General features: G+C 37.7%; 1 protein-coding gene across 6 annotated transcripts in view; it reads left to right on the forward strand.

Annotated features, from left to right (window-relative positions):
• Positions 1-23,050, forward strand: part of LOC106068399 (multiple epidermal growth factor-like domains protein 10) — a 37,565-nt gene that overhangs the window by 11,169 nt on the left and 3,346 nt on the right. Inside the window, exons 4-17 of one of the 6 annotated variants that reach the window (XM_056006177.1) lie at positions 951-1,112; positions 2,020-2,232; positions 3,619-3,828; positions 4,582-4,785; positions 5,828-5,971; positions 7,184-7,318; positions 9,297-9,431; positions 10,417-10,551; positions 13,625-13,759; positions 15,113-15,247; positions 15,694-15,828; positions 16,576-16,710; positions 19,517-19,651; positions 21,969-22,106. In XM_056006177.1, the coding sequence (XP_055862152.1) occupies positions 951-1,112; positions 2,020-2,232; positions 3,619-3,828; positions 4,582-4,785; positions 5,828-5,971; positions 7,184-7,318; positions 9,297-9,431; positions 10,417-10,551; positions 13,625-13,759; positions 15,113-15,247; positions 15,694-15,828; positions 16,576-16,710; positions 19,517-19,651; positions 21,969-22,106 (2,151 nt within the window). The remainder of the gene's footprint in view (positions 1-950; positions 1,113-2,019; positions 2,233-3,618; positions 3,829-4,581; positions 4,786-5,827; positions 5,972-7,183; positions 7,319-9,296; positions 9,432-10,416; positions 10,552-13,624; positions 13,760-15,112; positions 15,248-15,693; positions 15,829-16,575; positions 16,711-19,516; positions 19,652-21,968; positions 22,107-23,050) is intronic. The other 5 variants (XM_056006181.1, XM_056006178.1, XM_056006180.1 and 2 more) reach the window with 5 other exon arrangements.

Genomic DNA, 23,050 nt, shown 5'->3' on the forward strand with positions numbered 1-23,050 from the left:
GTTATGTTTAGTAACCACTGTGATGATGTTCAGTTTATGTTTAGCAACCACTGTGATGATGCTGTAAGTTATGTTTAGTAACCACTGTGATGATGTTCAGTTTATGTTTAGCAACCACTGTGATGATGCTGTAAGTTATGTTTAGTAACCACTGTGATGATGTTCAGTTTATGTTTAGCAACCACTGTGATGATGCTGTAAGTTATGTTTAGTAACCACTGTGATGATGTTCAGTTTATGTTTAGCAACCACTGTGATGATGCTGTAAGTTATGTTTAGTAACCACTGTGATGATGCTGTAAGTTATGTTTAGCAACCACTGTGATGATGCTGTAAGTTATGTTTAGCAACCACTGTGATGATGCTGTAAGTTATGTTTAGTAACCACTGTGATGATGCTGTAAGTTATGTTTAGCAACCACTGTGATGATGCTGTAAGTTATGTTTAGTAACCACTGTGATGATGCTGTAAGTTATGTTTAGTAACCACTGTGATGATGCTGTAAGTTATGTTTAGTAACCAATGTGATGATGATGTGACTCATGTAATGTAAACTGATTATTGCGACCATACGTTGATGTGTGATTTTATAATTTTCTGATGTGTTCATGATGAAAGAGGATGTTTATTATGTTGATGATCTAATAACAGCTGATAAAGATTAATTTCTGCATGCTGACGGTTAGCTAGTTACACACTTATGCTCTCGGTCTTTCCTCCCCATATAGTCTTTCGCTTGTTAAGTTTGTTTTGTTAAAGATAATAATTAATCCATTTTTTATAGGCAATTATTTTTAAAATGTTTGCTATTCAATTCATTACATTTTTAAGCTAAAATTTACAAGCAGTCTCTAAACTGTATTTTTTTTTAAATGAGCTAAATTGGCAGCATGTTCTCCTTGGTTGTCCAACTCAAATGTATTTCCTTTTCAATGCCAATGTTGGTTAGAGAACCTCGCTATCCCTGAGAACATGGAACCCTCAGTGAATAAGGTTTTAGTGGACCAGAATGACGACACATGTGACGGACACCTGCAGGGGGCGATCCTTGACTGGAAGGGGTCAGCGTTCTACCCGGTCACCTGGATCAGGTTGACCTTCAAAGATCGCGGTACGTATTCAGGACATTTCTTTTTACTCCAACATTGACTTGTTGAATACTATAGTAAGTAAACGAAGACAAAATCATATTACGTTAGCAGAGGAAGTAATTCTTATTCAAAGTTTTCGCTACCAAAAGTCAAACAACAATTAACAAACAAAACTACAGTTAAAAAACCTACATCTAGATAGCAGAAAGAAACAAGAGCTATTCTCTAGCATTGACTTGAACAAAGGAGGTAATGGCCTGATTTCGTAGTTTTGCTTGTTAAATATATAGTGTCCTAAGAAGGACGGCCCTATGCATTGGCAATCTAGGCAGAAGCCTGGGGCCTCCGATTGGTCGGGGCCTTGCACAGAACTCTAAGAAATACTTTTGAAGAAATAAATTGCGTAACATTGACCAAATGTCAAACATAACAGAAGAACTCTATGGCTCTATCATGTCTACTAGCCTAGCTAAAAGTCTCTACTAAGATTGAAGATTTATTCGTGAATGTTTACATCTACTTGCTAGACTATACATGTTAGAAGACCATTGTTTCTTCATTTTGGTGAAATGTCGAAACGATATTTCAAGTCTGGAGATTGTGGATTATTGGAGATAAACTCTCGCGCTATATCAGTTTAAACTTATTTGTTGATTTAGATTTATATACAGAATGGTTTAGAATTCATTACATATTTTTCGGACTTAATTTTTTGTTTTTCTATTTTGTTTGGGGCCACTTCGCCTAGGACCTCCCTTTTCGCTCCGCCTAAGGCCTCCAATTACCTGAGGCCGGCCCTGCATTAAATATCTATATGATGTCATTGATTTTTAAGAGAATGGCTCTTATGTAAGTCAAGATCTATTTTCTGCTTAACATTATAAGGCGTAAGTCTCTATCAAAAATATATTTAATATTTTGTTTCAGCCGTTTCCAACCTTACTCTGAGTTTTGAAGCTCTTCAGGGTGCAAAGGTCAACCAATCACCGAGGAACATGTACACAACTTGCAGCAAAGAGACCCGAGTACTCTCTAACTCCAGGACTTTGGACATCTTCTGTGAATCCGCCCCGATTGTCTACTCTGTCCGGTTACAAGGAGCAGGGATTGAATCACTGTGCTCTGTTTACATAAGTGGGGGTAAAGCTCAAACTGCAGCGTGTAGTGTGTCATTGCGTGTCACTGTGTGTTGATGTTGTCTATGAGAAAGACACAGTTAAAAGTTTGACACTTTTAAGGGGCTTTGCCAAGATAAGTGTATGGGCGGTGGGATTTCTCTTTCCAAATTTTTCCGTTTTTGGAATAGTTAGTCCACTTTCAAAAGAAAAAAATATTGATTTGTATCACTCCACTAAAATGTGACTTCATGTTGAATCTCTATTGCCAACCTTTTCGCTAGCCAGGGCCTGATTTACCACAGTGTGCTACTATTCAGGTGCACAAGACCTCACACTTAAATGAGATCTCCGTTATGTTATTGTTTCATCTAAGGGAGATGATCAAATTAATGATCTTATTTAATTCGACTTCTGCTGATCGACAGCTTGTGGGCTTTATGAATAACGATACTCTTTAAAACACTTTACTTTATTACAATTAAATAGTAACTATGAAAATGTACTTCACAACAGCTTCAGCTCCAAGGAAATAATTTTAATATCAGAAAAATCTGCGTAACTACAAACGCCACTTGTTGAATCAACACTCAATAAAGTAACAATCTTCAACTAAACATAAGCACATATAACAAACTAAATAAATCTGTATACACTCTTACAGAAAATCAAAACATTCAAGCCACATTACTCACATACTGTTCACATTTATACCCTGAGAATGTATAGACAAAGGGATGTAACTCTTTGATACCTAAATAACAATAAAGAAACAATATGTTCATTCTTGTCATACTTGCCCCTGATAGCTTCCACCTCCACATTTCAAAAATATATTTTTAGCTAAATTTGCCTATCAAAAATAATCACACTATGGCAGCGAAACAACTTCGAAATGCAGTAATGCCTTAAATACTCACCCTAAATAGGGGAACACAGAAGAATTTCAAACACATGTTACACCAGCATAATAACAAAACCTCTCCATAACCTTACAAGCAAGGCAACAAAGAAAGTGCGTTCAAAAATTGTGCACTTAATAAACATTGGTGCTAGAATGCCATAACTGCCCATAACCTACGCACCGACACCTATATATGTTTTGTTTTCTAAACATAGAACGAGTGTGGCTATGTGCTTGTGGTTGTGTGTCTGTGTGACTGTGTGGTTGCGTGTTTGTGGCTGTGTTTTTTTTTTGTGGTTATCACGTTAACCCAGCGTCATGCTTGTAACATAATAGTATTAAATGTACATTTGCACACTAGCGCGTCAGTGCAACACCGCTTGTGTTTACGTAGTAAATGCAGTTCCTAATATGTCGTCCCTCTTAAACACTAGTTTGTTATTTGTGTAATCAGAATATTCTACAATGCTGGTCAAATGTTTACATCTGATTTCAAATTTCTCGCAGGACGTAACGTTGCCTTGCGTCAAAGCACCTGGATGTCCAGCGTGTCCACACTGTATTCTAAAACGGCTGCCAGCGTCGTGGACGGAGTCGGACACAACAGTTCTGCTGCTACAACATGCGTGTCGACATCCCAGGAAGACAGAACTCCCAGGTTGATTGTAACGATGGCGAGGCCTGTGTACTTCAGTCGGTACATTCTTGTTAACCCAGGTAAAAAAACAAACTCTTTAAATTTTCTTTTCTAAAATAATCCCTTTCGTTTGTTAAAGCGTGCATGTATTGATGCAATGGAGCGTGCAATTCTGGCCAGTAGCTCGGGAGTTGGTTCCTATGTCTGAAACGATAGCTCCAAGTTGTTTAAATTTCTGACACTTGCTATGAGGGTAGGCTGTTTATAAAGAGAAATGAGCATTCCTAAGTTTCACCACTAATCTACAGACAGACCAGATAATAGCATTACAATACCATCTCGATGTTTTTCAGTCACACATTATTTACTTACTTAATCCTGTGTACTCCCAGGGGAGCATAGGGCCGCAACCACACCTCTCCACCGAACTCGATTCTGAGCATCTTTCTTCATCTGCTCCCATGTCATTCTAGTACCCTCAGCTTCACTGATGACTGACCTCTTCCAGGTTTGCTTGGGTCTGCCCAATTTCCTTTTTCCTTGTGGGTTCCAGTCTAGTGCCTGCCTTGCAACATTGGTAGCTGGTTTTCGCAGGGTGTGTTCTATCCAGCTCCGTCACACACTAGACTGACCTAAATATAATTATTTGGTTCCGCGTTAGAACAGGACGGCAGTGCCCTAGGTTCAAACTCGGGGCCATCGGAGACGACACTCTTAAGAGCACATCATATTGCCAGACAATCATTTCTACCATACCAGCACGTACTTGTTTTTTTTTTGTTTTTTTTTGTTATTTTCATTTCTAGCTATTAAACTTATTTTTATATTTCCAGCGCCGACACAAATGCGGTCAAACTCTCTTCTAGTGGAGGCTTTTACCTTTAAAAACGTGATTATAGAAAACCATACCGCAGCTAATCCGAACCCTCCCTCGAAAACGACAGTGATCACCCCAAGACAACGTGACAGCGTCAATCGACTGGAGATCACTTCTTTAAATGGCACGCTCTGGCTTTGTGAAGTGGAAATTTACGGAGGCAAGTGGATTTACGCAAAGCTTCTTTCAACTCTCTCCGTCTCTCTGTCTGTCTGGTTCAAATTGCATGACGCGTAGGACGTAATCATCTTCTTTTTTGAAGTAACGTCTATATTATATAAGATTGTGTACGCGTCAGTTTTTAACTCTTTGCATTCTCGAGTCAAGTTAAAACTTTGCACATTTATTCATTGTCCTCAACGAAACAGGAATCAATTCAAAACTTAATCAATTAATTAATTAATTATTTATAATAAATTAATTTCATTATACAGAAAAAGGGAAATTTTAAATAGATTTTGCTTGTTTTGGCAAGATTTGGTAATGGACTAAATTTTTCGAGATTAACAAGAAAGCATAAAAAATACTTTTAAAAACAGAAAGTTTATACTTAGTGTAATTGTATCAATTAGTTTGGATCAATCATGTAATGTTAGTTAGGAAATGGGAAATGGGGGGGTGGGGGGGGGGAGAGAAAAGAAAGGATATCTGGGAAGATGTTACCGTAACTGGTTTTTAAAAGCATATACAAAAAAAAAATTTTTAAAAAGCTTATATTAAGTTTCTATGTGTCCCATTGTACATAATAAATCGGTGAGATTTGAAATATTTTTACCAATTGTTTCTGTTTAGCTTTTAGCTTTCTGAATGCGCTATGATCCTATCGCTTGTCTGGACCAGTTGTGAAAGGGGGAGGGAAGAAGGGATTATCTTATTGAATAATTACATCAATGATGCCCAAAATACGGCTCGCGGGCAGGATCGTTGTTCCGTCCTGCCCGACGAACCGTGGGCACAAAGTACAGAAAATCCGTGCCCTCACTTTTTCTCTGTTGGATTGGTCCCATGACCTTTGACATGTGTATGTTTATGAAATGGGAGAGCCTAAGTAACAACAAGTAGACTCTGAGTTTAGAATCTACCAGGAAAAGTTGAACGGATCTTTATTTATTTATTTGTGTGTGTAACATGATAATAATCCAATCTTCTTTTTATTTGTAGATATATATTTGATACATAAACGCTTAGTTCTATTTCTGTAGATGTCATTTGCCCCACCGGTACATACGGGCTGGACTGTGACATGCCGTGTCACTGTGCCAATGCCACAGAGACATGTTTCGTCAGCACAGGTCAGTGTCGGTCTGGTTGTGCTCGTGGAACACAAGGTGAAGGTTGCACGCAAGGTGAGTACTGACAAGCTTGTTAGATTTTTGTGAACGTATAATTTCTGTGCACATTTTGGGGCTTTGCGATCGTGTTTCTAGGCCAGGGGTTCTCAACCTATGGGTCGCGACCCCCTGGGGGGGTCGAATGACGATTTGTCAGGGGTAGCCTAAGACCATCGAAAATAGGATTGTTTTTGTCTATTCTTCTATTGCTGTATGTGAGTGTGTATGTGGAGGGGTCGCGGCAGAGTGGGGGATTGTAAAAAGGGGTCGCCGGGCTTAAAAGGTTGAGAGCCGCTGAATCTAAGCTATTCTACTTGTAACATAAAGGAATATTAATATTAATTTTTATGATATAGTTGGCAACAGCAAACTTTCAAAATAGTGACCTTTATTATTATTGTTATTATTATTATTATTATTATTATTATTATTTTCATTTTGTGCTTCTTTCAAAATCTATCCCAACCACACGTCTTTAATTTTTTTACCTTTACCTTTACCAATCCCTTAGTCTGTAGGACCGTTGGGGCACCATGTAAGATTCGTCGACCGACTTTCTCCATTCCTATCTGTCTTTTTTTTTAGTAAAAACCTCTTTCAATGGTTGGCCCGTCCATTCTTTTATGTTGACCTTTCATTGCTTTCTTTTTCTGCCTCTTCTTCTTTTTCCTGGTACTTTTCCCTGAAAGAAGGTCTTTGCGAGCCCGGAATATCTTGTAATATGGCCATAGATTTTAAGCTTACGTTTTATTACGATAGTTAGCAGGTCACCATGGGGTCCTATCGCTGCAGTAACCCTGGTCTCTAATCTCTTGGTTTCTGATGCGGTCTTTAAATGTGAAACCTAGGATCCTTCTGTAGCATCTCAATTCCATTGCTAGGATCCTCCTCTCTAGCTCTGCAGTCAGCGTTCAAGACTCACAAGCATATAAAAATGTGGCCATGATCAGGGAGCGCATCATATTATTTTAAGTTTTGAAAGTGCTGCTGTGGAATGTGCGATTCGGGCCAGTAGTTCAGGTTTCGTTCCCTCATCTGAGACAATAACTTCGAGGGTTTTGAATTTTTTTTTAGGCTTCATTATATCGCCAAGGTGTTTCTCCATATTGATAACAGTTCTTTTTCTCTCGAATTGCATTTCATTGTTTAAACTACCAGTGGACCCATTAACATGCTTGTCTTGCCTATACTGTAATTGATTGAGAGTATTTAATTACTTTTTAACAGCCTGTGGCCCAGGTCAGCATGGAGTCGATTGTAAAGAACAATGTTCACAAAACTGTGTCGACAAGATATGTAATGGCACCACTGGTCAGTGTCATTCTTGTGTCCATGGTTTTACTGGAGACATGTGTGATCAAGGTATGTAATCAATTATAGTTTGATATTATTTTAAACTGCAGCATATAGTTTGAGATTATTTTAAACTACAGTATATAGTTTGAGATTATTTTAAACTACAGCATATAGTTTGAGATTGTTTTAAACTACAGTATATAGTTTGAGATTGTTTTAAACTACAGTATATAGTTTGAGATTATTTTAAACTACAGCATATAGTTTGAGATTGTTTTAAACTACAGTATATAGTTTGAGATTATTTTAAACTACAGTATATATTTTGAGATTGTTTTAAACTACAGCATATAGTTTGAGATTATTTTAAACTACAGTATATAGTTTGAGATTATTTTAAACTACAGTATATAGTTTGAGATTATTTTAAACTGCAGCATATAGTTTGAGATTATTTTAAACTACAGCATATAGTTTGAGATTGTTTTAAACTACAGCATATAGTTTGAGATTGTTTTAAACTGCAGTATATAGTTTTAGATTATTTTAAACTACAGTATATAGTTTGAGATTGTTTTAAACTACAGCATATAGTTTGAGATTGTTTTAAACTGCAGTATATAGTTTGAGATTATTTTAAACTACAGTATATAGTTTGAGATTGTTTTAAACTACAGCATATAGTTTGAGATTGTTTTAAACTGCAGCATATAGTTTGAGATTGTTTTAAACTGCAGCATATAGTTTGAGATTGTTTTAAACTGCAGCATATAGTTTGAGATTGTTTTAAACTGCAGCATATAGTTTGAGATTGTTTTAAACTGCAGCATATAGTTTGAGATTGTTTTAAACTACAGCATATAGTTTGAGATTGTTTTAAACTGCAGCATATAGTTTGAGATTGTTTTAAACTACAGCATATAGTTTGAGATTGTTTTAAACTATATCTCAGTAGTGTCAAATACCTTTATATATTATAGGTCTATGGCCCGTGCAGTAGACATATAAATATTAACTTTTCAATCAGACAATATTCACCAGCATATGCTATGTAGGTCGATAGTAAAAACACAATGGATGTGAAGAATTCTGCGAATTCCCTTTGCGGTGAGAAATCTTGTGATCGTTAGCGTAATGAATTTAAATCCAACACTACCAAGAGGCCCGTATAAGACACTGGCCCCAAAACACCCCAATAGAAAGAAAACTATATGGAGAGCTCCCTGATTTAGAAACCACTGCGCAGTTCATCTCATATATTGGTCTAGTCATCTGAACACTCCAACATAACAATGAGAACGAAGAAGAAGAAGAAGAAATCCAACACTATCTTGATATTCCCGGTCAGTATATCAGTAAGAAGCAGCTATAGGTTCTTTACAAGTTTAAATTTTGGAGAAATCGTGAAATAATATGGCTGACATATCAACAACGCTTGCGTTTGTTAGCTCTAGATTTTAGTCGAAATTTTACAGGACCATTACCTCAATATGTTCTCGCGCGTAATGTGTCGTGTGACGTGAATCAATCTCTACAAAAATCAAGGGATATTTAATTAGGTTAATTATTTTAAAAAAATATTGTACAGTTTATTTTTAGATCCTTATCTTCTTATCTTATAAAATACAGACGTTACTTAAAGAATGAAGATGATTACGTCCTATGCGTCATGCATCTAGTCATGCATATTAACCAATGACCTAAATTCTCCCAAGTCACCGGTTTTCCTGGCTAGCTCAGGCAACCCATTCCATGCTCTAATAGCACTAGGGAAGAAGGAATATTCGTACGCATTTGTCCAAGCATATGGAACAAGAAATGTCCCTTTATCATTGTGTCTTTCTCAGTATTTTAGTAGGTTTTGTTATTCTATATCATAGCATATACTGTGGATTTTTTTTTCAAGACTATATCTGAAAAAAACAAAACATATATAGGTCTGAAATAAAGAAGCTACGCAACGGATGGCGTAGAAGTCTTGTTCAGTCTCTCTATCAGTCGATGGTCCACCCAATACTCAACAACTTGTCATTGTACTCTGCAGTGTGTACCAAAGGCTACTATGGTCCGAACTGTGTCCATATGTGTCCCCAAAACTGTCAAGATATGCAATGCGATGCTGTTGACGGACACTGTCTCGCGTGTGTCAGTGGCTACCAGGGTGTCCGTTGTGAACGAGGTAAGGGAAATAACTCATTTTACATTCTTACTTTTCAACTTACAGATGATTAAGTTACGCAATTCAACATGTAACTTTTTGAAGAATCTCAAAAGTCATGTAGTATATAATAGCTAGACGGCCTGCAACTTAGATCACTGTATCTTAACTAAAGAATGGCATAAATTGTCTACAAAAGATAGGCCAAGTATAATCACGGCTTCTGTTCTGAGAAATTTATTAATAGTTAAACTTGTGCTTTGAGTTGAAGAGACAAAATCGAAGTTGGATTATAGAACTTCATTCCCTGCTATGACGTCAATATGACGTTGCTAGGATGAAATAAAACGGGGCGTGAAAAAAAAAAAACTTTATGCTTTAATTTAAAGTCCCCAGGGTACAGGGCACCGCGTCCCGGCTAGAGAAAACAGAAAACAGGTAACAATTTATTATTTTAAAAGACAATTCCTCCTTTCTGAAGCTGATAATAAATGATACATAAAAAACACTTCCCAAACCCCCCCCCCCCCCGGACCAACAAAAGACTTTATATACACCCAAGTATAAATCTTCTGATAATATAGAAAATTATAGTGTGGTGAAATAGATTCAGACTTGGAAACATATAAAGACAGTAGTCTACATCAGTATACTTGATGGAGCTAGAGATATGGTATAGAAGAATCTAGTTCTGGGATATAGCTTCAGAATCAGATCTAAAAACAAAGAAAGACAGTAGTCAAGATTTTTACATAAAACGGTGCGCAAAATGTTCCTAAACGTCTAAATATTTAACTCTTTGCCGCCATGTCAACTTGATCCGATTAGTTGTGGAAGAAATAACGTGTACAAACTTTTTACCAGACAGACAGGGTGAGTTGATATAAGCTTTGTAAAAACTATGTTTTGAGTTTTTTCCACGTATCCGCTTGTTTTGGTCTATCTATGACTACCACAAGTTTACGTTTCATGAAATGTTGAGCGAATTTAATAACTCTTTGAACAGCCTGTGGCCCAGGTCAACATGGAGTCGACTGTAAAGAGCAATGTCCACCAAACTGTGTCGACAACAAATGTAATGGCACCACTGGTCAGTGTTTATCTTGTGTCAATGGTTTCACTGGAGATACGTGTAATCAAGGTATGAAATCAATAACAAAAGTGTGAGACTATTTGTAAACTGCATCACATTAGTCGTGAAATGGACCTCATTCACCAATAGTAAAAAAAAAAAATAATAAAAAATTGAGCCTTGAAGCTTCCCTAATTCTTCTTGCGACCTAATTCGAATAAACAATGGTTATCACGTGACAGTTTTTCCCCCCCGTTGTTTTATCAATGGCTATCACGTGACCGTTCGTTTTGCTGAATGAGGATCATTATGCCTGTGCCGCAGACTTAGAAATATAGACTATCCATTAAGACTATCAAATAAGACTATCCAATAAAACTATTTATATTCACCAGTATTCATATACTTTGTAAATTGAGAGTAAAACATATTGGCTGTCACTGATTCTGCAAATTTCCTGTTCGTTGAGCTAATTTAAAATCACTATCCCATGATTCCATTTCCGTACACCAACAGGAAGTAGAAGTTCTTTACAGTCCTTTTGTTTATTTATGTTTACTTCTTGGTAAATCAGTAAATATTATGGCTGACATCTCAACAAGGATTGTAGTAGTTAGATTTAGATGTTAGTGGAAATTTTATTATCGCGATGTGCTTTGAAGCGTAATTTGTGGCGTGGTAAGAATTAATTGCTGCAAAATCAAAACAAAAAAAAAGTAACTTTTTAGGTTAGACAAGCTTTATTATTATTATTATTTATTATGTTTAACAATAGTAAACAGTCCAGATTTAAATCCAGACATTCAGATTTACTACATTAAAAATATTTAAAAAAAACAAACTTTTCGTTGTGAAATACAGAAAATATGCGATTGATTCCAGTCTCACTGTATATGTTTGTGGCAAGCGCCATACTGAACAACATATTTGTCACGGATGAATGTGTGTATGTATGTATCATGGGCGTAGCCCCGAAATGAAATCCCCCCCCGCAGGGGAGGGGGTGTCGGAGTTTAGTGACTGATCTTTTGCTTTAATTTTGTTTATTTTAGGTGAAATTTTATACTAAACTATCACTTGCCCTAGCACAGCCAAGGGGATTTTGAGTTTAAAAACCCCTACCAGGGGGTTTTGAGTTGGAAACCCCCTACCAGGGGGTTTAGAGGGGAGTTTGAAACTCCTACCAAAGGGTTTTGAGTTTGAAACCCCATACCATGGGGGTTTTTAGTTTAAAACCCCCTACCAGGGGTTTTGAGTTTGAAACCCCTTACAAGGGGGTTTTGCATTTAAATTCCCCTCCTCTATAAACAAAAAATGCAAACGACAATCCCAAAATTCCAAGAGCACACCTAAGAAAGATTTTGATTTTAAATTCCTCTCCAAAATTTACGATAAAATCCTCTTCAAAATACAAAAGCAAATTGTATGAGAGTAGCCAAAGGGGTTTTGAGTTTAAACCCCTCTTCAGCTGGGTTTGAAGCTAAAAATACCTCATCAATATAAAAAAAAGCAAATTACGCACTCAAAATGCTATGAGCATAGTCAAAGGTATTTTTTAGTTTAAACTCCCCGCCAGCGGGGTTTGAAGCTAAAAAATAAATCTTCAAAATAGAAAAAAAAAAAATTTCGCAATCAAAATGCTATGAGCGTAGCCAAGCTTATTGGGTGTTTTGAGTTTAAATTTCCCTTCAGAGTGTTTGATGCTAAAAAATACCTCTTCAATATAAAAAAAAAAGCAAATTACACACTAAAATTCTTTGAGCGTAGCCAAGCCAATGGGGGGTTTTGAGTTTCAACCCCTCTCCTCCAGATGGCTTTTGTTAAAGTTTAAAACCCCTCAAGATAGTTTTGAGTTTAAAATCCCCCTACAGAGCGTTTTAAGGTTGAAAGCCTCTCTCTTCAATATTATTTCTATTATTTCTACAGTCACCAAATTCTATGGCCGTAGCTAAATGTGGTTTTGAATTTAAAAAAAAACAACTCCAGATATATTTTAGATTAAAAACCCCCAACAGATGATTTTGACGATAAGACTTCCCTTTTCGATATAACAGCGAAAGCAAAATAGTCACCTAATCAAGAGAAGTTACACGTCTACCAGTGGCTGGGCTCCATTAATAAAGTGCAATGAAATTGAAAAGCACTGATTGTGGCTCTACAAAGATGGCTAAGACGGATTTTAGGAGTCAGTTATAGAGATCGGGTCTAAATCAAGGAAATCCTATGCCGAAATGGGAGTCGACCCTTTAGTAAGACAGAGCGTCGCATGAGGTTTGCGGGACATGTTCTCCGACAAAATGAATTACACATAATAAGAGTTGCGATGACATCCTAGTACAACTTGGCGCCACATTTTCATGAAGGTCCTCAGAGCAGGTGGGAAGAGGCTTCGGACATTGCCAGTGACAGATTTTTGTGGAAACAGCTTGCCGGCGAATGCGCCGAACGGCGCGGGAGAGTCTAAGTCAGTAAGAATAGCACATTAGGTTTTTGAAATAAAACTTTTAAATAGCAAAATAATGCACTGTAGGTACCTCAGAATATGCATTTAGTTGGCTTTCAATACCAGAAATAGTGCTTGGCGGCGGGGCTTCGCCCCGCGCTGGGGGGAGCTCTCAGCGCTCCCCCAGACCCCTTGCTGGCAAGGGCGAGGGGTCTACAATTTTTTCATTAACTCCAGGAGGGAACCTATTCTTGGGCACAATTAACGTCTTCCAAAAGAATAAAGGGTCAGAATGTAATAGAGATTAATTATGTACATACATACACATCCATACAAACATATATATATATATATATATATATACATAATTATTTTCGGGGGGGGGGGGAAGAAAAAATCCCCCCCAAACCCCCCCCCCCCCCCCGAAAAAAAATCCTGGCTACGCCCATGGTATGTATAATCTATTTTTACAATCTGCGCGATTGACCGGAAGTGTTTTGTTGTTAGAGGGAGACCAGCTTGTGTGATATGCAGTAAAAGCTGATTAAAGTTTATGTGTTTTATCTAGTGGTTTCATTGTTTTATTTCGTTAACTAGAACTGAACCAGGGACACCTAGACGTAGCGAGACCTAAGGTAGATTCTATCGAGTTATAAATATATAATAGGAAAGCTGTGACAATATTATTGTACTCTGCAGTGTGTGCCAAAGGCTACTATGGTCCGAACTGTGTCCATACGTGTCCCCAAAACTGTCACGATATGCTATGCAATTCTGTTGACGGACACTGTCTCACGTGTGTCAGTGGTTACCAGGGACTCCGTTGTGAACGAGGTAAGGGAAATAACTCATTTCAATTTCATTCCGTAGTTCCATGCCTTCACCAAAGAATGACATAAATTGTCTACAAGAGATAGGACAAGTATAAACACGGCTTCTGTTCTCAATTAACTTATTAACAGATACACGTGTGTGTCAAGTAGAAGGGACACTATCCTCATATAAAAATAAAACACGATATTATTGGATTGTGCCCCTTTTACATTTATAAAACGATGACTTTGGCATAAACAGTATTACATTATTCTTTTCTATGAAGCATGACATTGCTATGATACAAATATGCACTTTTTGCTTTAATTTAAAGTACAAAGGGCACATGGCATCGCGTCCCGGCTAGAGATAACAGAAAACAAGTAACATATTTTTTTTATTAAAGACCGTTCCTCCATTGTGAACTAATAATAATTTTATACGAGCGAATACTCTTCATTGGCCTCCTTCAGTGTAGAGCGACTATGGCTCATTTCAAACACTTTTTCATGTGGCTGTGGAGCCCTTTTTTTGGAGAGACACTCCCGTCCACATATATTGAAGGTCAGGGTAGCTTTCGCTTTGGTGGTAGATGAGGCGGCCATTTTTCGCATGGAACGCTTTTCTCCCCCAGAGCTGAGGCCCGAGTTTTCTCGCTTTCCCTAGCTTTGTCACCATCTCTCTCCAACTATTGCAGTCTAGGGCTATGTCTACCCAGTTGCTCTTAATAAGTAATAAATAATAGATTTTAAAAAAAATGAACACTCCCCTATTCTCCACACCTCAAAATTCTGCTTACGCCCAAGGAAAATGGAAAATTCTAGTTTGGTTATATAGATCAAGACTTGGAAACATTGAAAGACAGTGGTCTAGACTGAGTTCTACATAACACGGTTCGCAAAATGTCCCTAAACGTCTGAGTTCGTATCTAACTCTTTGCCGGAACGGAATGTTCACTGACGTGTGTTCTATATATAATTAAAATTCTAGACCAAATTTTAAGATGATTATATTTTTAGTTTTATCAAGTACCAGTTTTGTTTCGTCTCTCTATGACCTTTGACCACTGGGGTGGTAATTTGCATACAGGCGAAATGGCTCTGGGCCAGAAGAATGTTTTTTTAGGATATTCCGATGGTCTAGAGGTTAAGTTCGCTTAGTGCGTTATCGCTAGGCGGTGGTGTCGTTTCCAGAGTGGTTCGGCGCCGTCTCTTATTTTCGTAGCATTTTAATTCACTACTTTTTCTCTTCAGAATAACTTGGTCCCTAGTGCTGCTATTCATTTATGTTTAATTAATATATGAATCTAACTATGACTACCACAAGTTTACGTTTCCTGGAAGGTTGAGCGAATTTTAATTACTCTTTGAACAGTCTGTGGCCCAGGTCAACATGGAGTCGACTGTAATGAACAATGCCCACCAAACTGTCACGACAAGAAATGTAATGGCACCACCAGTCAGTGTGTTTCTTGTGTCGATGGGTTCACTGGAGGCACGTGTAATCAAGGTATGTAATCAATGACAAAGTTTGAGACTCCCCGATAAACCTTTAAGAAGTAGCTATAAGTTCTTTACAAACATTTTTCAACTTCCTTGGAAATTGCGAAATAATAATTCTGACATCTGAACAACGCTGGATACTTTAGTGGAAATATTATCATTAAGATACATCCCGATATACTGTCAAATGTAGTTTTGTCGCGTTGCACGAATTAATTGCTACAAAGATTAAGGGGTAACTTTTTTTTTTTAGGTTAGTCATTTTTAACAATAAAATACAGTCTAGATCTAGTTCCTGGCATACAGATGTAGTGGAAACTGCTTTTAGGGTCTTTATCTAAAACAATATTAAACTTATCGCTCTGAAATGAAGAGGTATGCGATCGACTACAGTTTCCACCTCAATGAGTGTGGTGTGTGTAATGCTCAACGATGTTTTATTGTATTCTGCAGTGTGTGCCAAAGGCTACTATGGTCCGAACTGTGTCCATATGTGTCCCCAAAACTGTCAAGATATGCGATGCGACGCTGTTGACGGACACTGTCTCGCGTGTGTCAGTGGCTACCAGGGTGTCCGTTGTGAACAAGGTAAGGGAAATGACTGATTCCACTTTCATACTTATGCACTATCTGGTGTGTGAATTATGTAATACAACATAGAACTGATAATAGTCTTTTGCATATTAGGTTGTTGTATCTTAGTTAAAGTTTACATAGATTTTCTACAGAAGATATGACAAGTATAAAATATTGGCCGTACCGTCTTTTGATCATCATGGCTTATGCACTGAATAAATTCATTTACTTAAAATCATGTTTCGAATAAAGGGGCGATACTGCGTTGAGAATAACAGTTTAAAAAATATATTGGATTGTATCCCTTTATGATTTTAAACTATGACTTCGGTAACAATTATATTATTAAATTGTGAGAAATGGATACGACATCGCAATGATAATTTAAAATGGGGTGTTGTAGAACATGCACCTCATGCTTCAATTTAAAGTCCTTGGGGATCAGGGCATTGCGCTGTCTTGATTCGGCCCTGCTAGAGATGACAGAGAAAAATATCAATAATATTTCTTTATGATCTGAGTGTTCCTTTTCACACACCATTTGTAAAATACTTAAATACATATTTACACAGATTTTCATAGATCTAATTTACTGACGTTTATTTCAGAAAATTTTAAGACCCATTTAGACATCTCTTTAGACACTATTACATGTCTATTAGCACATGGTAATGACCTAATTAACTTTCTGTTTCAAAGAATGACCTAATTAACTTTTTCTGTTTCAAAGAATGACCTAATTAACTTTCTGTTTCAAAGAATGTAACAAAGGTCATTATGGCGTCAAGTGCAATTACAGCTGTCCCGAGAACTGCAAAAATAAAACATGTCATGCCAGTACTGGTCAGTGTTTTCAGTGTGTCCCTGGCTACCGAGGGGATAAATGCCAAGAAGGTAAAGACACAAAATGACACACACTCATCTCTCGCTTTCCCTGACACACAGTGACATCCGCACATGTAAAGACACACCATGACACACACTCATCTCTCACTTTCCCTGACACACGGTGACATCCGCACATGTCAAGACACACACTGAGTCAAAAAGACACACTCTTCTCTTTCTCTTTCACCTATATAGTAGATGGAGGAGGGACTAATTTAAGGACATACTCAAAGAGAGGGACAACTAAACATTTGCATTCTATCCAGAAGAAATGAAGAAACTAATAGTAAAAAAATAAATGAGAAATGGACAAGTTCTCATCCGAATCACAAGTAAGATGATGCCTATTATAAGCTATCTCGACAAGATCAACGTCTCATCATTCGACTCAGGACCGGACACAACAGAATGAGACAACATATGTACCGGAAGCTCAAAATTGGAATCAGTTAAATCTACCCATGAGGAGTGTTACCAGAGAACGCTGACCCTGACCATGTCCTTCAAAACTGTTCTCTTTACCAAGAGGCCCGTACAAGACACTGCCCCCAAAACACATCAATAGAAAGAAAACTCTATGGAGAGCTCCCTGATTTGAAAACCACTGCGCAGTTCATCTCGTATATTGGTCTAGTCATCTGAACACTCCAACATAACAATGAGAACGAGAAAAGAGAGGAACACATACACACAGTGACACACTATGTACACGTCAAGGTCTCGTCTTATGTTTAAATAAGATGTTAACCATACATTAGTTTCAAGAAGACACGATACAGTTCTCTTGTTACTAAAAATAAAAGAGACAGAAGAATACATAATACTAAAATAGATTGCTGGTTTCGTCTCAAAATGTTGGGAAGGCTAATTAGAGAATGGGTCTTTATACAAGCAGAAGATAATAAGCGAGATTCAGTCTGTCAGTCCAAATAATTGTATACTACATATTATGTCTACTTTTGTGAATCTACTATTTAAATTAAGCTATATTTGCGTTTTTAAATATAGAACTAAATCTAGTATGTGTTTAAGGGCAGGTTAAACCCCCAAATTGATCAACAAATCTGTCACTATTTAAGTGTCTGTATGTTTGGATGGATCATTTAATAATGAAAAAAATATTTTTAAAAAAAAACTTTAAAAAGTGACATTTTTCACAAAAATTGTCAAAAAAGCTATAAAAAAAAAATACATGAACACACATGTCAAGATATTTTAGTATCTATTTAATATCTTCAAATGATATTTGCACAGTGTCTTTAGCATGTTATTCCAATCACATTGATCAACAATTATTACAATCAGAGAGAAATCTTTTTTTTTAATGAATTATTTTGTGTGGGAACCATAAAACTGTCGAAACTGGTTGGGGTAGGGGTAAGTATTGAGACCATAACTTTAAAACTACTTAATAGATTGTAATTCTTGTTGCATGTTTTGATTCAATATGGACATAGAACAAAACTTCCAAATTTCAAAGCTCTAGCTAGCATAGTTTTTGTTTTGTGGAAAGTTGACAAAACCAACCAAAACATTTTGAAAAAGCAGATTTTGAGAAAATCAAGAAAAACCACAACATCTATGAATAATAAAAACAAAAACTTACAATTAAAAGCCTCCTGGTAAATATCCTTAATCCCTAGCATCCTCAGCATTTGAATGAATGTTGTTTTTTTTACACCTGGATTTCATTTTTGATATATTTTTGAAGCAGAAAAACATTTTTGCAATTCAGGCACACAAAGGATATAGTACAGTTAAGTCCAGTGTTTCTTTCCGTAGCTTGAAAACCACAATGCTTTTCACAATTACAGCAAGGAAATTGATTCACAAAACACAATAAAATTTGAACATCCAACATGCGGTATCCAGTCATATCATCCAAATAAGTGTTGTCCTGTTGAACACTATCATTTAATTTAATAAATGAACTACTTTCAGGAACATTCCCAGTGTCAGTAGCATCAGGATTGACTTGATCTAGCTCTAATATGTGCTCAGAAACAGTGTTTACAGGTTGAATTTCACTGACTTCAGTCTCGCTAGATCTAGACTCAATTTCAGTATCATCTAGATCTAGACTAAGTTTGTTTTTTTTTTAAACCTATTACCATGGAACTTCTTAAGACGATCTTTGCGTGGTCTAGGCATTGTTTATTTAAATGATATTAAATACAATAAACTAAAACACACTTGAATGAATACTAGAGTAATAAATAATGTAGAGAAATGTCACAGAGCACCATCAAACGTTGTCGTTTTTTCATCTTGAAGATAAAATTTCTTGTTTTTTTTTCGTAAATTAAAGTATTTCCGGAAACACGGTGAAGGTCATCGGGCATAGTTCTGAAAATACCAAGACTTGTAATAGTATCTAACCACACTAAGAGGCACTCAGTAACACACACATACCTACACAGAATGTAAAATGTTTGTAAAATGTTTTACTTAATTCAGATGTTCCTTCAGAGTTGAATATAATTACTTCCTAGTCCAAACCTCCCGCAGGACGACGGGGGATGGGAGCGGGCGGGGTTTGAACCCTGGACCATCGACAAGTCCGAACGATAGTCTAGCGCGCAAACCGCACGACCAGGCAGCCATCCCCAGAAAGGAAGACACAGTAACACACTCAGTAATGCACAGGGAAAAAAAAATCAAGCCAGCACATTACAATCTCAGAGAGGAAACACACAGACAGAAACCAGCACACGAATGCACACACACACAAACAAACATTATGTTAGCTACTGGTTTGAAGTCCTCCTCCATTCTGAACTTGAATTAACTGTTTGTCTTCCCCCCCTCACAGCATGTGACATCGGCTTTCACGGCGCCCTGTGCAGTCAGACGTGCCCCAAACAGTGCAACAACAGCCACTGTAACGTCACCACTGGCCTGTGTCTGGGATGTCAAGATGGATACTATGGCGACGCGTGTGATCAAGGTATCAGCAGCCACGTGAACCACTAAATATGAATTTCACAAAAGTCTTAAAAACTACTGTTTACATCTATATTTCTATTTCTTGTGTAGGCCCAGTTTATCGCAGTGTTTCTCAAACTGTTACTAATGACGCCCCCTCCCGGCCCCAAATTATATTTTCGCACCCCCCCCCCTTTTTAGCCAGTCAGCCCCGAGCTCTTCAGTCAGAGCTTCAGAAATTCTCCTGGCGTCTGCAATGTAAAATATCTCCTAAACAGAAGAGCGAAGGACAAGAACGCTAACTACACTGAAGTGTGAGAAACATTTGAGGCAGTAGTCCACGTACGTTTAGTCTATAAATAGCTTTAACGTCATGTCATCACCCTCGTTCTGAGCAAGACGTCTGCTTGACGTCCACTTGACGTCCACTGAACAACGGGAGAAATTTTACTGGTCTGTTATAAAAAAAAGACGGGTTGACTCTAGAAGCGTATTAACGAAGATTTGCTTAAATGTCTTCTTCAAAAGTACGCTTGGAATCGATCTTGTTGCAGACGCCTCGATCTAAAACAGTTTGAAAGGCCCTGCTAAGATAATAAATATGCATAAGCTTAATTCAATATTTGGTTTTTACTAAGGTCGGTTTTACTAAATTAATATTCAAAGCAACATCCCAACTCCCTCGAACTAAATTGACACATCAACAAAGCTTTCCTATATCGTTAAATACATGTATCTGAGATCATAAAGCGTAAAATAGTCTAGATCTAAGTAAAATCTTGCATGGATGGATGCCTGGTAGTGTGCAGTGGCGTAGCAGGCTTCCAGTGGGCCGCGGGTTGAAGAAAAATGTTTGTGTGACAAAAAAAAAAAATATTAATCTGAGAGTATCCGTACATTTACAAAAAGACATTAAAATGCAAAGACTTTTAATTTTATTTGTTCACAGTAGTTAGTGGTACTTTTGAGGGAGCTTATTAGATTATATTTTTTTAAATCGGTTTTTACAGAAGTGCAATTATTTTCTTAACTTAAGTGTCATTCCATGGCATGAACAACTCCGATTGACGGACTTGGACTTTGCTGATGATGTTGCACTACTCGGGGCTACAAATAAATGCATTCAAGGAATGACGGAGAGCCTAGACAGAGAGGCACCCAAAATTGGCCTCCGCATAAACTTGGATAAGACTAAAATTATGCGAGTGGGATATAAGGCAAAGGGTGTCCCCGTCAGACTTGGCGAGTCAAAGCTTGAAGAGCTGGACAAGTTCACGTACCTTGGCAGCATCATAACAAATGATGGAGATGCTTACCATGATGTAGCGTGCCGAATAGGAAAGGCAGGGAGCATTTTCCAAAGGCTGCAGCCTATTTGGACTAGCCAAGACATTGGACTCGAGACAAAAATACACCTTCTCAACACAATCGTCATTCCAACTGCTACATATGCATGTGAGACGTGGAAGTCATCTGTCAAAATTGAGAAAATACTAAATGTGGCTCAACAGAGATGGCTGAGACGTTTTTGGGAGTCAGTTACACAGACCGGATCTCAAACAAGGAAATCCTTTGCCGAACTGGGAGTCGAACACTTAGTGAGGTTGTGACTGAGCGTCGCATGAGGTTTGCGGGACATGTTCTACGTCAAAATGAATTACGCACACCAAGAGTTGCGATAACATGGAAGCCAAAACGAGGAAAGCGCAAACAGGGACGTCCTCGTATTACCTGGCGACACACCTTCATGGAGGACCTCAGAACAGTGGACACTGATGGGAAGAGGCTTCAGACATTGCCAGTGACAGATCATTATGGAGACAGCTTGCCGCCCAATGCGCCGAACGGCGCGGGAGGACCTAAGTCTAAGTAAGTAAGTCTAAGTCATTCCCAAGGGCTCAGGTGGGCCCCAACTGGTCATGAGTCATGGGGTCACGCGCAATGAGGCCCTTCGAGCCATGGTTGCTATACCACAGGCTGTGGGCCCCTAATGGTCGTGGGCCTGGGCTCATTGAGCCCCTTCACAACATTGATGCTTAGCGTAGTGTGGTTTGCTCTTCTGTCATCTCATTCGTATAGCTATAGAGGTTTGTTTTCTATTCCATTTTGTAGTTGCTGAAGAAACGTCTTAAAAGTATAAAGCAATAGACATTATTAAAGTGGTTGACTTTTTGCATATGAAGATTGAAACGTTGATTAGTCGTCTTTTATATGGATGAATTTTGTGGGAATTTAATATTTTCAGTGTCTGTCTATTGATATTTACAAAGACTGAAAGTTTTGAAAGATTTAATTGGTTGTTAGTTTCGTTAAAAATGCTCCATTTTTTGTATTAACAGTTTGTGTTTCCGGAAGCTATGGTCGGGACTGTAGCATGAACTGTAGTGACGTCTGCAATGTACCAACCTGCCATCCCGTGACTGGAGCGTGCCCAGCCGACTGCGTAGATCCAAACAGTGAAATTATGTGTCAACATGGTAAAATACTTTGCTCTAGCTCATTCCCTGAAAGTGCAGAGACAGTACCTTTACAGTGCAGAGACAGTACCTTTACAGTGCAGAGACAGTACCTTTACACTGCTATGGTAGTACCCTGACAGTGCTGCGACAGTAACCTAATAGTGCTGTTACAGTACCCCTACAGTACAGAGACAGTGCCCTACAGTGATAAGGTAGTACCCTGATAGTGCTGTGACAGTACCTCTACACTGCAGAGACAGTACCCTTACAACGCTGTGATAGTACCCTGATAGTGCTGTGACAGTACCTCTCCAGTTCAGAGACATAACCCGTACTGTGCTATTTTAGTACCCTGATAGTGCTTTGACATTACCTGTTCACTGCAGAGACAGTACCTTAACATCGTTGTGATAGTAACCTGTAAGTGTTCTGACAGATATGGAAAATATGCGATTTTTACTACTACAGTTTTCCATATTACTCAAATATTTGCAAATACTTTAGTCTTACTCTTAAATGGACTAAATATATTTTATTCAAACACATTTTCACCATTTTTAAAACCATGGGAAAGGCGGTTCATGTTTAAAACATGTAGTTAAATCATAGTTTAATATAATCCAACCATCACAAACTGTTAATAGTATATTCAAAATCGCATATACATATTAACATATATACATATAAACCTTTTTTAGAACTAGATTTCAAGGTGATGGTGATATTTCATAGTTTTCTGGCCCACAACACACTCATTATTGAATCGCACCCATAAAATAATTTAGGAGATAGTCTTGGTTCTTGGGACTTCTGTCTCCCTGGGTTTTAGTGTCGTAGTTCTCACTATTAGAACTATACTTGTTGTAACAGCTGAATGGCAATGTGTACTAGTACTAAAGAATACACTGTAAATTTCCCCTTTCTGACCTTGCAATATACAGGGCAGATGATGTTAAGGTCAT

The sequence above is a fragment of the Biomphalaria glabrata genome, chromosome 12, assembly GCF_947242115.1.
Source record: "Biomphalaria glabrata chromosome 12, xgBioGlab47.1, whole genome shotgun sequence".
NCBI classification, from domain to species: domain Eukaryota; kingdom Metazoa; phylum Mollusca; class Gastropoda; family Planorbidae; genus Biomphalaria; species Biomphalaria glabrata.